This window comes from Coffea arabica, chromosome 6c, assembly GCF_036785885.1.
Source record: "Coffea arabica cultivar ET-39 chromosome 6c, Coffea Arabica ET-39 HiFi, whole genome shotgun sequence".
Lineage (NCBI taxonomy): Eukaryota > Viridiplantae > Streptophyta > Magnoliopsida > Gentianales > Rubiaceae > Coffea > Coffea arabica.
In genome coordinates, this window is record NC_092320.1 from 16,598,387 (window position 1) to 16,613,609 (window position 15,223).

At 32.8% G+C, this 15,223-nt stretch overlaps 1 protein-coding gene across 1 annotated transcript; it reads right to left on the bottom strand.

Annotated features, from left to right (window-relative positions):
* Positions 1–7,509: 7,509 nt before the first annotated feature.
* Positions 7,510–8,925, bottom strand: LOC140008514 (senescence-specific cysteine protease SAG39-like). The gene is made up of 2 exons (XM_072053144.1): positions 8,411–8,925; positions 7,510–8,303 (listed from the first exon to the last, which is right to left on the bottom strand). Exons 1-2 carry the CDS (start codon positions 8,844–8,846, stop codon positions 7,726–7,728), a joined length of 1,014 nt encoding a protein of 337 aa, XP_071909245.1. The 5' UTR covers positions 8,847–8,925; the 3' UTR covers positions 7,510–7,725.
* Positions 8,926–15,223: the final 6,298 nt, after the last annotated feature.

The window sequence follows — 15,223 nt, forward strand, 5'->3', positions numbered from 1 at the left end:
TTGAATGGGAAGCCACACTGCTTCCATTCAGAATACCAGCTAGCTATTTATAGATTTCAGTTCGGAAAGCTGAGTTAATTATGACCAAATTTCCATCGTTTTGGTCCTAGAAACTCTGGCAAAATTATGCCCTAGATTGATGGGCAATCAGAAGCTCGGTTGGCATGCGTGAGCGTTGGTTTTGGGGCAGACGTAGGAAGTATTTGTGATACTCTTTATCAAACTATTAAGAATTAGTTATATGTGATACTCTTTAGTGAATGGTCTATTTAGAAACAACTTTATTCCCCTTTTCTTCTAATGAAACCTATCCTGAAATTATGCACTATTTCTTACTTAGACATTTGTACCTTATGCTCTTGCAGTTTATCTTATATTTAAGTAATTGAAGAAATATGAAACTAAAAAATAATATAATATATTGAAAAGCGGTGAGGTGTCTTAAAATAAAAAATGTTTGCATCTTTCACATTTGGAAACATCTATATATGACTACACTAATATCAAATCAGGTGATGCAATGTATCCAAAAATTGGAGTTTTGAATGCAACGTTCAAAATAAACACGAGTTAAGGGTATAATTCAACTTGATTTTTTTAGGTAAATAATAAAGAAAAGTACAACAGATGGGGATGGCAAACCCGTCTATTGTCCTCATCAAAAGCAAAGGATACTTCACGGGGACATGATTCAATAAACACAAAGTATCTATCCAGATTACATCCCAGTATAGCTAGTGGTGCATCAGCACATCCCAGAATCACTTTAGTTGAACAAGAAGATGCCATCGAAGTCTATGCAGCAAGTCCAGTCGGAGAAGTTGATAAACTGCCGGAGTTCATTCTTCCCCGTCGAACACTCTTGTGCTCCGCGATTGGTAAGGGTAAGGACAAAAATTGATGGCTGTTCAAGACCTGTAATGAGCAAGACCTCAGTAATTTGTAAACCAAGAAGCTGATTCGCTAATGAAGTCTATGCGGCAAGTCTTGCAGAAGAAGTTGATGAAGTTTCGATCGGAGTTCAATCTGCCCCGCGGAACATTCAAGTGCCGCCGCAATTTGTGTAAGGATTAGGACAGCAGAAGTTGATGGCTGTTAAAGAAATGTAAAGACCGGGACCTCAAGTAATTTACTGCAGTGTAACGGCGAAGACCTCGAAATTCATGTCCCATGCAGCAATTTCTGTGGAATTGATAAAGTCTCCATTAGAGTTCCGTTCGGAACATGCCAATGGCGGAGTCAGGACCCTAGAGTTAGGGCGTCAATTTACGATAGCACGATAATAGTAGAGTTTAAAACCAATAAATATGTCCATCTTAAAAATTCATACTCTCCTATGGTAAATATACTTTTTTTTAATTTAAATTGCGCTTAAAATTTATAGTGAAAATTACCTTTGAATTAACATTTTTGGTAAGTCTAACACTCTTGTGAAGGGTGATGATTATAATTTTTTAATTATTTTTGGGAGCTATGTATGATAGGAAAGGGATTTTTTAAAATTTTAGAAGGGCAAATAAGTAACGATATTAGAAATTTCTGAACTTTCTAAGCTTAAAACATAATTTTCTCAAAATTGAGGGGGTGCAATTGTTCTCCCTCAACTATATGTGGCTCCACCGCTGAAACATGCAAGTGCGACCGCGGTTACTAAGGCCGACTTGCAAGGACTAGAGCAGCAAAATGTCACGCAGAGAGTGAATTAAGTACCGAACTTTATTTTAGTTTTAGTCTATTTGAGTAAATTCCTAGGGTTGAAAGAGAAATGAAATTACTTGATTCTCAAAATCATCTCCATGAGAAAAGAGTTTGGTTTGCTAACTAATCAAGTTAATTATAAATAGTATTTTGTGCTCAGTAAAATTTTAAATTTAACTTGAACTTGATTCAATCAGCATAAAACTTGAAATTTATGTGTAAAAAAACTCAAGTTACTATAAATTGATTCAAGCTTGACTTGATTAAAGGTTATTTTAGTTCAATTTTTTGATAAGCAAATATGCCAAATTTGAACGTATTGCTGAACACATTAAAATAAATAAACAAAATTAAACACTGAAGTGTTTGGGTTGAGTAGACTCATTTACACTTGTATAAATGATGCCATTAGTAATCCTTGAAATTAAGTTCCTCGTGCTCTTAGTTAAATCCTCAACTTTTGAATGTGTCATCCTGGCTCTAATCTTTTCAATTTTCAAGCCAAATTCAAGTTTTTTTTTCCATTTTAATTGCCTTCCTTGGGTTTGACTTGATGTCAATTTAGAAAGTAGGCAAACATTTTTGCTGCCTCTTATGGTTTTATTTAAATTAATTAGTGTTTAAGGTACATAATATATGCGTGCCGGTGATTAAAATTATGATCACTTGTAAATATTTGTCACAAAAAATGTTTTTCACTTGGAAAATATTTATGGTGAGGGTTTCTTGTATTGTGTTCACTTATTTATTTGGTAGTTGCTAACGTAATTAAAATCTCTACATTAAGCTCTTAAAAATAGGAGGCTGGGGAAGCAATCAATTCACTAAATTACCCTTGAAATTATTATTTCTGTATGTGTAGAAAAGGTAAATACTCTTACTAGTGAAGATATTACAAGAAGTTTAAAAAATGGCAAATATGTACTGGCACCACATAGTGGACTCCTCCTTTGTGTATTGTGTAGACTAGGTTAGTCTAACTGTGGAAGTCACAGCCGAAAATTTTATTTTAATTCATACTCTCTTGCATAATTGCAATGTTTCTAAACTCGGACTGGCCAGTGAATCGGAGAAGGGAGCAGTTCACGGTCCGACCGACCGATTTATCGGTTCATTGATATATATATATATATATATATATATATATATATATATATATTATGCTTGCAACTTCAGTACTAAGCACTCACAGTCACAGGTCGTCACTCTACACTTGAACTTGACGACTCATGCACAATCCAACATAGTTATTGATAACTTAAGTCCTTAAAATGCATTCATCAACACAATTTAAAACTAAATTTAAGTTGAGATAATAATAAAATTTCTAAAATATATACATGAAATGGAATGATAAACATAACCAAAATTTCTAAACCAAGTTGGACTGTCTGCATCAATTAAAAAAAAAAACCACCTATTTTGTACTTGTACTCCCCCAACAAAGCAAAAAGGGTACAAACCAGAGATTTTTAAAAAAAAAAAATCGAAGAAAGAAATAATAGTTATAAAATGAAACTAAAATTAAAAAAAAAAACTAATGGAATAAATTCATACCTTGAAGACCTTCACTGGATTGGTCAATGGCACTGCCAACAAAACAAACCCCAGTCAATGATGATTGCCTGGCTTCGAGTTATCTTTATCTATAAACAAAAATAGACAAAAAAGGACGAATTCATGTAAAAAAATAAAATAAAATAAAAAAGAAACTAGATTACTAGATTAGTGCTTCTTTAGATTTCCTTCAAAATTTACCTGTGCATTACACGAACTGCAACTCTGCAACTGAGCCAAAGAAATCATACAAAAATAGTTCAATTCATGGCCGAAAGGCTAAAAGGAGAAGAGGGAAAAGAAGATAGAGGAGGATGAGCCGATGAGGAAGTAAAGCAAAACAAAGAAATAAGAGCCGACGTGTCTTAGTCGCTAGTGCTGGGGTTTCTCTTTTTTAATTTAATTTTTAGTTTTTCACTAAATAAGTTAAGTAGATTTATACACAAAATACGTTTGTCCTGTGGTTGTAGTCTAACGGTAAGAAATCCTTCTTGTTGCCTTAAGGATTACGGTTCAAATCTTAGTGGTTGCATTCTTGAAATTGTTTTCATTTGAAAATTTTTAAAACTGCCGGTTCACTGTCTAAACGAGGATTAGGGTTCAAATCTTAGTGGTTGCATTCTTGAAATTGTTTTCATTTGAAAATTTTCAAAACCGCCGGTTCATTGTCTAAACGATTTTTCACAGTTTGTCCAGTTCACTTGGTTTCTAACGATTTTTCATTAATCTCCGGTTTTAGCATTAGACCGGACCGTTGAAATGTCCGGTTTGCAGTGCAGTCCAATTCTGAAAACATTGCATGATTGTGGTACCAATTAGCTGAAAACAACCGATTTGAGGAACACTTATGGAGATAATTTTACACAATGAATTGTAAGGTAACGGAAGAAAATCAAAGACTCAAAATCTTAACCCCTTAACTAGTCTCCATTATTACGTTGGCAGATCCATAACATATTGTAACTGTAACTACTTGGCTAACTAAATCAAGACTGTCGGGCATACTCTCCAAGCCCAGACAACTAGATGTAATCGAGAGTTTGCTAAAAATGCTTAAAAACTATAATTTTTTTTCTTGTTATCAAATACATTTGAATATGTTAATATCTAAATTCATTAACTTTAAATGCTAAATTGGGGTTTTCAAAAAAGGCCTAAGTTTTTTTTATGTACTATCAGTCAGTGTTTTCAGAACCGGACCGGACCGGCCGGTTCAACCGGTTGGACCGCGAACCGGACAGGCCAACGGTCCGGTCTAGAGCTAAACCCGGAGAGTAGTCAAGAACCGCTGGAAACCGGATGACTCGGACGAACCGGAAAAACCCGCTTAGACCGTGAACCGGCGGTTTTTGAAACTTTTCAAAATGAAATTCCAAATTGTAGCTGCCAAGAGTCAAACACCAAACCTTGTGTTTGTTATAAGAAGCCCTTACCACTGAGCCATAGGCAGCGGACATGATTATTTTGTGCAAATATCTACTTAACTTATTAAATGAAAAACTAAAAACACCCTAAACCTAAGATACATCAAACTTATTTCTTTGTATATAAAACATATATAAATGCAAAGATAGTAATAATTGTTAGTATATGTATATATATAATAAATTAGGTGTATTAAATGTGTTAGGACAACCGTTAAAAAAATCCTTTAATAAAATAGCTTTTTCAAATTATTTTTTAAATTTTTGTAGAAAATGTACGACAACGATTTAATATGTGTAGAATAAAAATAATCAAGAAATAAATTTGTGAAAAAATAAAAAATTAAAAAAAATGACAATCTAATTTGGTAACTAAATTGAATTGTTTAGATAAGTTATTGTTTTCAAAAATTTTAATTACATCAAAAACACTTGTGCTTTACATCACAAATATATTGTTGGTATATCTATGTTTGTTAATGTACTCCCCTTGATTATTAATGTAATCCCCTTGATTTTTTAATTTGTGAAAATAAATAAAAATACTTAGACTTTTAATTTCAGTTACAATCTCACAATAAAATAATGGTTGAAATGCAATAATAGATAGAAAGATTGAGTAGGGATATTCTTGCTCAATTGACATTGTAGACAAGTATTTAGGAAAAAAATTGATAAGTAATTATTATTTTAAAAAATATTTATAATTACATTGTACACATTCGTACTTTACATCATGACTCCTTGATTTTTTTTTTTAATTTGTGTGAATAAACAAAATACTTAAAAATTTTAATTTCAATTACAATCTCAAAACAATATCGTAGGTAGTAACATTGAATAAGGATATTGTTACCTAACTGACTGGTAAATAAATATTAAATAAGGGAACATTGATAAATAATTGGGCGCTAATAACAATTTTCTAGTGGACAAAAAATGTGAATATGGAGAATTTTTTTTCTTTCCAATGAATATGGACTGAGTGAGAAAGTCAAATGGCCGAATTGAAAACACAAATTTGAAAAAAGTTAAAAAAGAATTATTTTTTTAACCCAAATTATTTAATGCTACAACCACTCACTTTTATCTCATTTTTTGTTTCTTATCAAGTTTGCATTTCTATTTTCGATTCTCTTGACTTCCTTCGAACTCCAAACTTTCTTTTTTAAATTGCAATCTCTAAATCCCAGAGGCATAAATTTAAAATTTAAGTTTACAATGTCAAATCCTCATAGACGTGAATTTTGTATAATTTCAAAATATTGTGATATTTTTTGGATAGATTTAAGATTATTTTGGTAGATATAATTGAAATTGAAATGAAATTTATTTGTTTTAACTTATAATTTAAAAAATTTATTTTTGAAAATCCAAGTTATTCAAAAATAGTAAACTTTTCATCATATAAAGTTTTAAATTAGTCTATTGCATGTCTTATTTTGTGCATATATATATTTATATAAATTATTTTTAAAAAAATTCATTGAACCGAGGTTGAACCGGTCCGACCGGTTGAACCTCGACCCTTTCACTTCGCCGGTTCAATTGACGGTCCGGGTTTTAAAACATTGCTATCAGTGTGTATTTTTTATTTTTTTTTACATTAATAGGTTTACCCTTCTTGCTAATTTTTTTTCTTAAGGTAGGGGAAAAATTCAAAAACATATTAGTTAAAGAGTAAGTTTTTATACATTGAATCTTAAACCTCATCCTTCTTGCTAATTTTTTCAAAGGCAAGGAAAAATTCAAGAAAATATTAGTTAAAGAGTAAGTTTTTTATACACTATCAGTGAACAATTTTTTTTTCTTTTTACACTAGAAGATTCACCCTTCTTGCTAATTTTTTTAAGGTAGGGAAAAAACTCAAGTTACATATTAGTTACAAAGTAAGTTTTTTGATGCAATGCATTGTCAGTATATAATTTTTTTTTTTTTTACACTAGAAGATTCACCCTTCTTGCTACTTTATCTCAGGGCAAGGAAAAATTCAATAGCATATTAGTTAAAGGGTAAGTTTTTAATACATTGTTAGTGTACAAATTTTTTCATAATAGCATATTCACCTTTCTTCCTAATTTTTTTGTCAAGGCAAGGAAAACTTCAACAACATATTAGTTAAAGAGTAAATTTTTTATATACTGTCAGTGAACATTTTTTTTACACTAGCATATTTAGATCATGCCATATAATATAAATTCAAATTTGGGATTCAAATCATTCACATATGTGATGCATTTATAACTACTAGTGTTTAAAAAATCACTACACACATGTGATGCACTTAAGAAGTTTATGAGGAATTTATCTGTGTGGTTGTTTTCTTAAGCACCGACTCTAGTGAATTATATGGAGAGGGCTAGTGCAGTCAGGTACAGTTCAGTCCGGTTATTGTATTTATTATATTATTTGATGCGTAATTACATTACATTATTGTATTCAAGATAAAATTAATATATATGAATAAAATATTCAACATAGTACAATATTATGATGTATGTGTACACTACAAATTTAAACATGTACACTGAACGGACCAAACCGTACAAAAACACAATTGTATTGAGTCATTGTCCAAATTTATATATACGCGAGCAACACGATATTTATCAAGGTATTTTGTTAGGATAGTCTAGCGAGTTCTTATGCACCAACTCTTCTGACTTGCGCGATTATTGGTTACTCAAGAATTCTTTCCCGTTATTATGAATTCTTCCTTTCCAGTTAGACTGGTAATATTTCTTTTCTCAGCATATATGGGCAGCACCAAAAAAAAAAAAAAAGACTATTCCTCCAAAAAAAAAATAATAAATAAAGAAGAAGATCATACTTCACTAAAGAGACCAAACACCATTTATTCAGGCAAAAACAAGAAACAATACATGTTAAGCTGATAAAGGCTATATGAGATACGTAATAAAAGGCACTGCATCACAAGACAAGATGCTAGTTTCATGCTTATAACATCAGACCGTGATATATAGAAAAAGCAGAATTGCTTTCTAATTAATGAAGCACCAGCAATTATTTCAACATTTAAACTATTCTAAGCAGTGGGATAAGAAGCCTGGCTGGCGATGCCACAAAGGCCTTCTGGAGCACCAGTGTCTCTCTGAAGGCGCATGTACCCATCCTCACCCCAGCTAGTTCCCCAGGAATTCTTAACCAACCAATACTTGGTTCCATCCTCACTTGTACCGTATCCAACTAGTGTCACGGCATGGTCCAAGTTATTCCCACAATCGCCGGAGAAAACGCCGCTTTGATAGTTTTTGAAGTCCATGCCGCTGCCTTCAATGCCAACTGATACGGGTTGTTTAGACACGGCCTGCAGAAGAGCATCCTCGTTATTCTGAGGGACATCTTCATAACTTGTGATCCGGACAGCTCCTTGGTCGTTATTGCAAGTGCCATCAGCTCCTTGATATGGGTACTCGGATTCAGTGGCGAGGCCATTGCTAGCAATGAAATTAAATGCTTCATCCATGCGACCTCCACTGCAGCCATGATTACTACTGGTATCACAGTCAACAAGCTGTTGCTCAGACAGCGAGGTTAGCTGACCGGCTTTGAGTTTATGAATTCCTTCTACGGCTGCAACAGCTGAAAATGCCCAACAACATCCTGCATTTTCATTATCCAAAGGGGTTTTTCATCCTAATTAGCCCAACTTCATATAGACATTTTGGCATGGAAAGCATATACTAATGGTGGTCAAATATTGGACTTACCACAAGCTGCCTGGTCCTTGACTCCAGTGACAGCACCTTTCTGTCTCCAGTCCGTGGAAGGCGGAGCGTCACTGACATCTGCATACCTGAATGAAGTTCCTTGAGATACGTCTTTCCTTGGTTTGTAGTTGTACCCAGTGCTGGCTGATAGGAACTCTTCGTTTGTCAGGTCAGCAAATCGGTTAATGCCCAACACGTAAGACTTGTTCCCAGCCTTGTTGAAGGCCTCAATGTACTCCACAGTTTCCTTGAAAATCTTGAATCGCTTTGCCTTCTCTGCCTCATCCTTGTAAACCCGTCCGTGTTCAACCATCCACTGCTCGTGCTTTTCAGTCAATGAGGCTTCATCCAAGCTGCGGGCCGTAGCTTGAGAAGCCAACATCGCCAGCAGTAAGAATGCGGCAGTAACCAGCATAGAATTGAATGTCCAAGCCATTGTTTGATTAAGAGCTCAAAGAAACAAGTGAATGGAAGAATCTGAGAGTATAAAGCCAATAAATTATGGTGCAAAAGATTTGAATGGGAAGCCACACTGCTTCCATTCAGAATACCAGCTAGCTATTTATAGATTTCAGTTCGGAAAGCTGAGTTAATTATGACCAAATTTCCATCGTTTTGGTCCTAGAAACTCTGGCAAAATTATGCCCTAGATTGATGGGCAATCAGAAGCTCGGTTGGCATGCGTGAGCGTTGGTTTTGGGGCAGACGTAGGAAGTATTTGTGATACTCTTTATCAAACTATTAAGAATTAGTTATATGTGATACTCTTTAGTGAATGGTCTATTTAGAAACAACTTTATTCCCCTTTTCTTCTAATGAAACCTATCCTGAAATTATGCACTATTTCTTACTTAGACATTTGTACCTTATGCTCTTGCAGTTTATCTTATATTTAAGTAATTGAAGAAATATGAAACTAAAAAATAATATAATATATTGAAAAGCGGTGAGGTGTCTTAAAATAAAAAATGTTTGCATCTTTCACATTTGGAAACATCTATATATGACTACACTAATATCAAATCAGGTGATGCAATGTATCCAAAAATTGGAGTTTTGAATGCAACGTTCAAAATAAACACGAGTTAAGGGTATAATTCAACTTGATTTTTTTAGGTAAATAATAAAGAAAAGTACAACAGATGGGGATGGCAAACCCGTCTATTGTCCTCATCAAAAGCAAAGGATACTTCACGGGGACATGATTCAATAAACACAAAGTATCTATCCAGATTACATCCCAGTATAGCTAGTGGTGCATCAGCACATCCCAGAATCACTTTAGTTGAACAAGAAGATGCCATCGAAGTCTATGCAGCAAGTCCAGTCGGAGAAGTTGATAAACTGCCGGAGTTCATTCTTCCCCGTCGAACACTCTTGTGCTCCGCGATTGGTAAGGGTAAGGACAAAAATTGATGGCTGTTCAAGACCTGTAATGAGCAAGACCTCAGTAATTTGTAAACCAAGAAGCTGATTCGCTAATGAAGTCTATGCGGCAAGTCTTGCAGAAGAAGTTGATGAAGTTTCGATCGGAGTTCAATCTGCCCCGCGGAACATTCAAGTGCCGCCGCAATTTGTGTAAGGATTAGGACAGCAGAAGTTGATGGCTGTTAAAGAAATGTAAAGACCGGGACCTCAAGTAATTTACTGCAGTGTAACGGCGAAGACCTCGAAATTCATGTCCCATGCAGCAATTTCTGTGGAATTGATAAAGTCTCCATTAGAGTTCCGTTCGGAACATGCCAATGGCGGAGTCAGGACCCTAGAGTTAGGGCGTCAATTTACGATAGCACGATAATAGTAGAGTTTAAAACCAATAAATATGTCCATCTTAAAAATTCATACTCTCCTATGGTAAATATACTTTTTTTTAATTTAAATTGCGCTTAAAATTTATAGTGAAAATTACCTTTGAATTAACATTTTTGGTAAGTCTAACACTCTTGTGAAGGGTGATGATTATAATTTTTTAATTATTTTTGGGAGCTATGTATGATAGGAAAGGGATTTTTTAAAATTTTAGAAGGGCAAATAAGTAACGATATTAGAAATTTCTGAACTTTCTAAGCTTAAAACATAATTTTCTCAAAATTGAGGGGGTGCAATTGTTCTCCCTCAACTATATGTGGCTCCACCGCTGAAACATGCAAGTGCGACCGCGGTTACTAAGGCCGACTTGCAAGGACTAGAGCAGCAAAATGTCACGCAGAGAGTGAATTAAGTACCGAACTTTATTTTAGTTTTAGTCTATTTGAGTAAATTCCTAGGGTTGAAAGAGAAATGAAATTACTTGATTCTCAAAATCATCTCCATGAGAAAAGAGTTTGGTTTGCTAACTAATCAAGTTAATTATAAATAGTATTTTGTGCTCAGTAAAATTTTAAATTTAACTTGAACTTGATTCAATCAGCATAAAACTTGAAATTTATGTGTAAAAAAACTCAAGTTACTATAAATTGATTCAAGCTTGACTTGATTAAAGGTTATTTTAGTTCAATTTTTTGATAAGCAAATATGCCAAATTTGAACGTATTGCTGAACACATTAAAATAAATAAACAAAATTAAACACTGAAGTGTTTGGGTTGAGTAGACTCATTTACACTTGTATAAATGATGCCATTAGTAATCCTTGAAATTAAGTTCCTCGTGCTCTTAGTTAAATCCTCAACTTTTGAATGTGTCATCCTGGCTCTAATCTTTTCAATTTTCAAGCCAAATTCAAGTTTTTTTTTCCATTTTAATTGCCTTCCTTGGGTTTGACTTGATGTCAATTTAGAAAGTAGGCAAACATTTTTGCTGCCTCTTATGGTTTTATTTAAATTAATTAGTGTTTAAGGTACATAATATATGCGTGCCGGTGATTAAAATTATGATCACTTGTAAATATTTGTCACAAAAAATGTTTTTCACTTGGAAAATATTTATGGTGAGGGTTTCTTGTATTGTGTTCACTTATTTATTTGGTAGTTGCTAACGTAATTAAAATCTCTACATTAAGCTCTTAAAAATAGGAGGCTGGGGAAGCAATCAATTCACTAAATTACCCTTGAAATTATTATTTCTGTATGTGTAGAAAAGGTAAATACTCTTACTAGTGAAGATATTACAAGAAGTTTAAAAAATGGCAAATATGTACTGGCACCACATAGTGGACTCCTCCTTTGTGTATTGTGTAGACTAGGTTAGTCTAACTGTGGAAGTCACAGCCGAAAATTTTATTTTAATTCATACTCTCTTGCATAATTGCAATGTTTCTAAACTCGGACTGGCCAGTGAATCGGAGAAGGGAGCAGTTCACGGTCCGACCGACCGATTTATCGGTTCATTGATATATATATATATATATATATATATATATATATATATATATATATATATATATATATATATATATATATATATATATATATTATGCTTGCAACTTCAGTACTAAGCACTCACAGTCACAGGTCGTCACTCTACACTTGAACTTGACGACTCATGCACAATCCAACATAGTTATTGATAACTTAAGTCCTTAAAATGCATTCATCAACACAATTTAAAACTAAATTTAAGTTGAGATAATAATAAAATTTCTAAAATATATACATGAAATGGAATGATAAACATAACCAAAATTTCTAAACCAAGTTGGACTGTCTGCATCAATTAAAAAAAAAAACCACCTATTTTGTACTTGTACTCCCCCAACAAAGCAAAAAGGGTACAAACCAGAGATTTTTAAAAAAAAAAAATCGAAGAAAGAAATAATAGTTATAAAATGAAACTAAAATTAAAAAAAAAAACTAATGGAATAAATTCATACCTTGAAGACCTTCACTGGATTGGTCAATGGCACTGCCAACAAAACAAACCCCAGTCAATGATGATTGCCTGGCTTCGAGTTATCTTTATCTATAAACAAAAATAGACAAAAAAGGACGAATTCATGTAAAAAAATAAAATAAAATAAAAAAGAAACTAGATTACTAGATTAGTGCTTCTTTAGATTTCCTTCAAAATTTACCTGTGCATTACACGAACTGCAACTCTGCAACTGAGCCAAAGAAATCATACAAAAATAGTTCAATTCATGGCCGAAAGGCTAAAAGGAGAAGAGGGAAAAGAAGATAGAGGAGGATGAGCCGATGAGGAAGTAAAGCAAAACAAAGAAATAAGAGCCGACGTGTCTTAGTCGCTAGTGCTGGGGTTTCTCTTTTTTAATTTAATTTTTAGTTTTTCACTAAATAAGTTAAGTAGATTTATACACAAAATACGTTTGTCCTGTGGTTGTAGTCTAACGGTAAGAAATCCTTCTTGTTGCCTTAAGGATTACGGTTCAAATCTTAGTGGTTGCATTCTTGAAATTGTTTTCATTTGAAAATTTTTAAAACTGCCGGTTCACTGTCTAAACGAGGATTAGGGTTCAAATCTTAGTGGTTGCATTCTTGAAATTGTTTTCATTTGAAAATTTTCAAAACCGCCGGTTCATTGTCTAAACGATTTTTCACAGTTTGTCCAGTTCACTTGGTTTCTAACGATTTTTCATTAATCTCCGGTTTTAGCATTAGACCGGACCGTTGAAATGTCCGGTTTGCAGTGCAGTCCAATTCTGAAAACATTGCATGATTGTGGTACCAATTAGCTGAAAACAACCGATTTGAGGAACACTTATGGAGATAATTTTACACAATGAATTGTAAGGTAACGGAAGAAAATCAAAGACTCAAAATCTTAACCCCTTAACTAGTCTCCATTATTACGTTGGCAGATCCATAACATATTGTAACTGTAACTACTTGGCTAACTAAATCAAGACTGTCGGGCATACTCTCCAAGCCCAGACAACTAGATGTAATCGAGAGTTTGCTAAAAATGCTTAAAAACTATAATTTTTTTTCTTGTTATCAAATACATTTGAATATGTTAATATCTAAATTCATTAACTTTAAATGCTAAATTGGGGTTTTCAAAAAAGGCCTAAGTTTTTTTTATGTACTATCAGTCAGTGTTTTCAGAACCGGACCGGACCGGCCGGTTCAACCGGTTGGACCGCGAACCGGACAGGCCAACGGTCCGGTCTAGAGCTAAACCCGGAGAGTAGTCAAGAACCGCTGGAAACCGGATGACTCGGACGAACCGGAAAAACCCGCTTAGACCGTGAACCGGCGGTTTTTGAAACTTTTCAAAATGAAATTCCAAATTGTAGCTGCCAAGAGTCAAACACCAAACCTTGTGTTTGTTATAAGAAGCCCTTACCACTGAGCCATAGGCAGCGGACATGATTATTTTGTGCAAATATCTACTTAACTTATTAAATGAAAAACTAAAAACACCCTAAACCTAAGATACATCAAACTTATTTCTTTGTATATAAAACATATATAAATGCAAAGATAGTAATAATTGTTAGTATATGTATATATATAATAAATTAGGTGTATTAAATGTGTTAGGACAACCGTTAAAAAAATCCTTTAATAAAATAGCTTTTTCAAATTATTTTTTAAATTTTTGTAGAAAATGTACGACAACGATTTAATATGTGTAGAATAAAAATAATCAAGAAATAAATTTGTGAAAAAATAAAAAATTAAAAAAAATGACAATCTAATTTGGTAACTAAATTGAATTGTTTAGATAAGTTATTGTTTTCAAAAATTTTAATTACATCAAAAACACTTGTGCTTTACATCACAAATATATTGTTGGTATATCTATGTTTGTTAATGTACTCCCCTTGATTATTAATGTAATCCCCTTGATTTTTTAATTTGTGAAAATAAATAAAAATACTTAGACTTTTAATTTCAGTTACAATCTCACAATAAAATAATGGTTGAAATGCAATAATAGATAGAAAGATTGAGTAGGGATATTCTTGCTCAATTGACATTGTAGACAAGTATTTAGGAAAAAAATTGATAAGTAATTATTATTTTAAAAAATATTTATAATTACATTGTACACATTCGTACTTTACATCATGACTCCTTGATTTTTTTTTTTAATTTGTGTGAATAAACAAAATACTTAAAAATTTTAATTTCAATTACAATCTCAAAACAATATCGTAGGTAGTAACATTGAATAAGGATATTGTTACCTAACTGACTGGTAAATAAATATTAAATAAGGGAACATTGATAAATAATTGGGCGCTAATAACAATTTTCTAGTGGACAAAAAATGTGAATATGGAGAATTTTTTTTCTTTCCAATGAATATGGACTGAGTGAGAAAGTCAAATGGCCGAATTGAAAACACAAATTTGAAAAAAGTTAAAAAAGAATTATTTTTTTAACCCAAATTATTTAATGCTACAACCACTCACTTTTATCTCATTTTTTGTTTCTTATCAAGTTTGCATTTCTATTTTCGATTCTCTTGACTTCCTTCGAACTCCAAACTTTCTTTTTTAAATTGCAATCTCTAAATCCCAGAGGCATAAATTTAAAATTTAAGTTTACAATGTCAAATCCTCATAGACGTGAATTTTGTATAATTTCAAAATATTGTGATATTTTTTGGATAGATTTAAGATTATTTTGGTAGATATAATTGAAATTGAAATGAAATTTATTTGTTTTAACTTATAATTTAAAAAATTTATTTTTGAAAATCCAAGTTATTCAAAAATAGTAAACTTTTCATCATATAAAGTTTTAAATTAGTCTATTGCATGTCTTATTTTGTGCATATATATATTTATATAAATTATTTTTAAAAAAATTCATTGAACCGAGGTTGAACCGGTCCGACCGGTTGAACCTCGACCCTTTCACTTCGCCGGTTCAATTGACGGTCCGGGTTTTAAAACATTGCTATC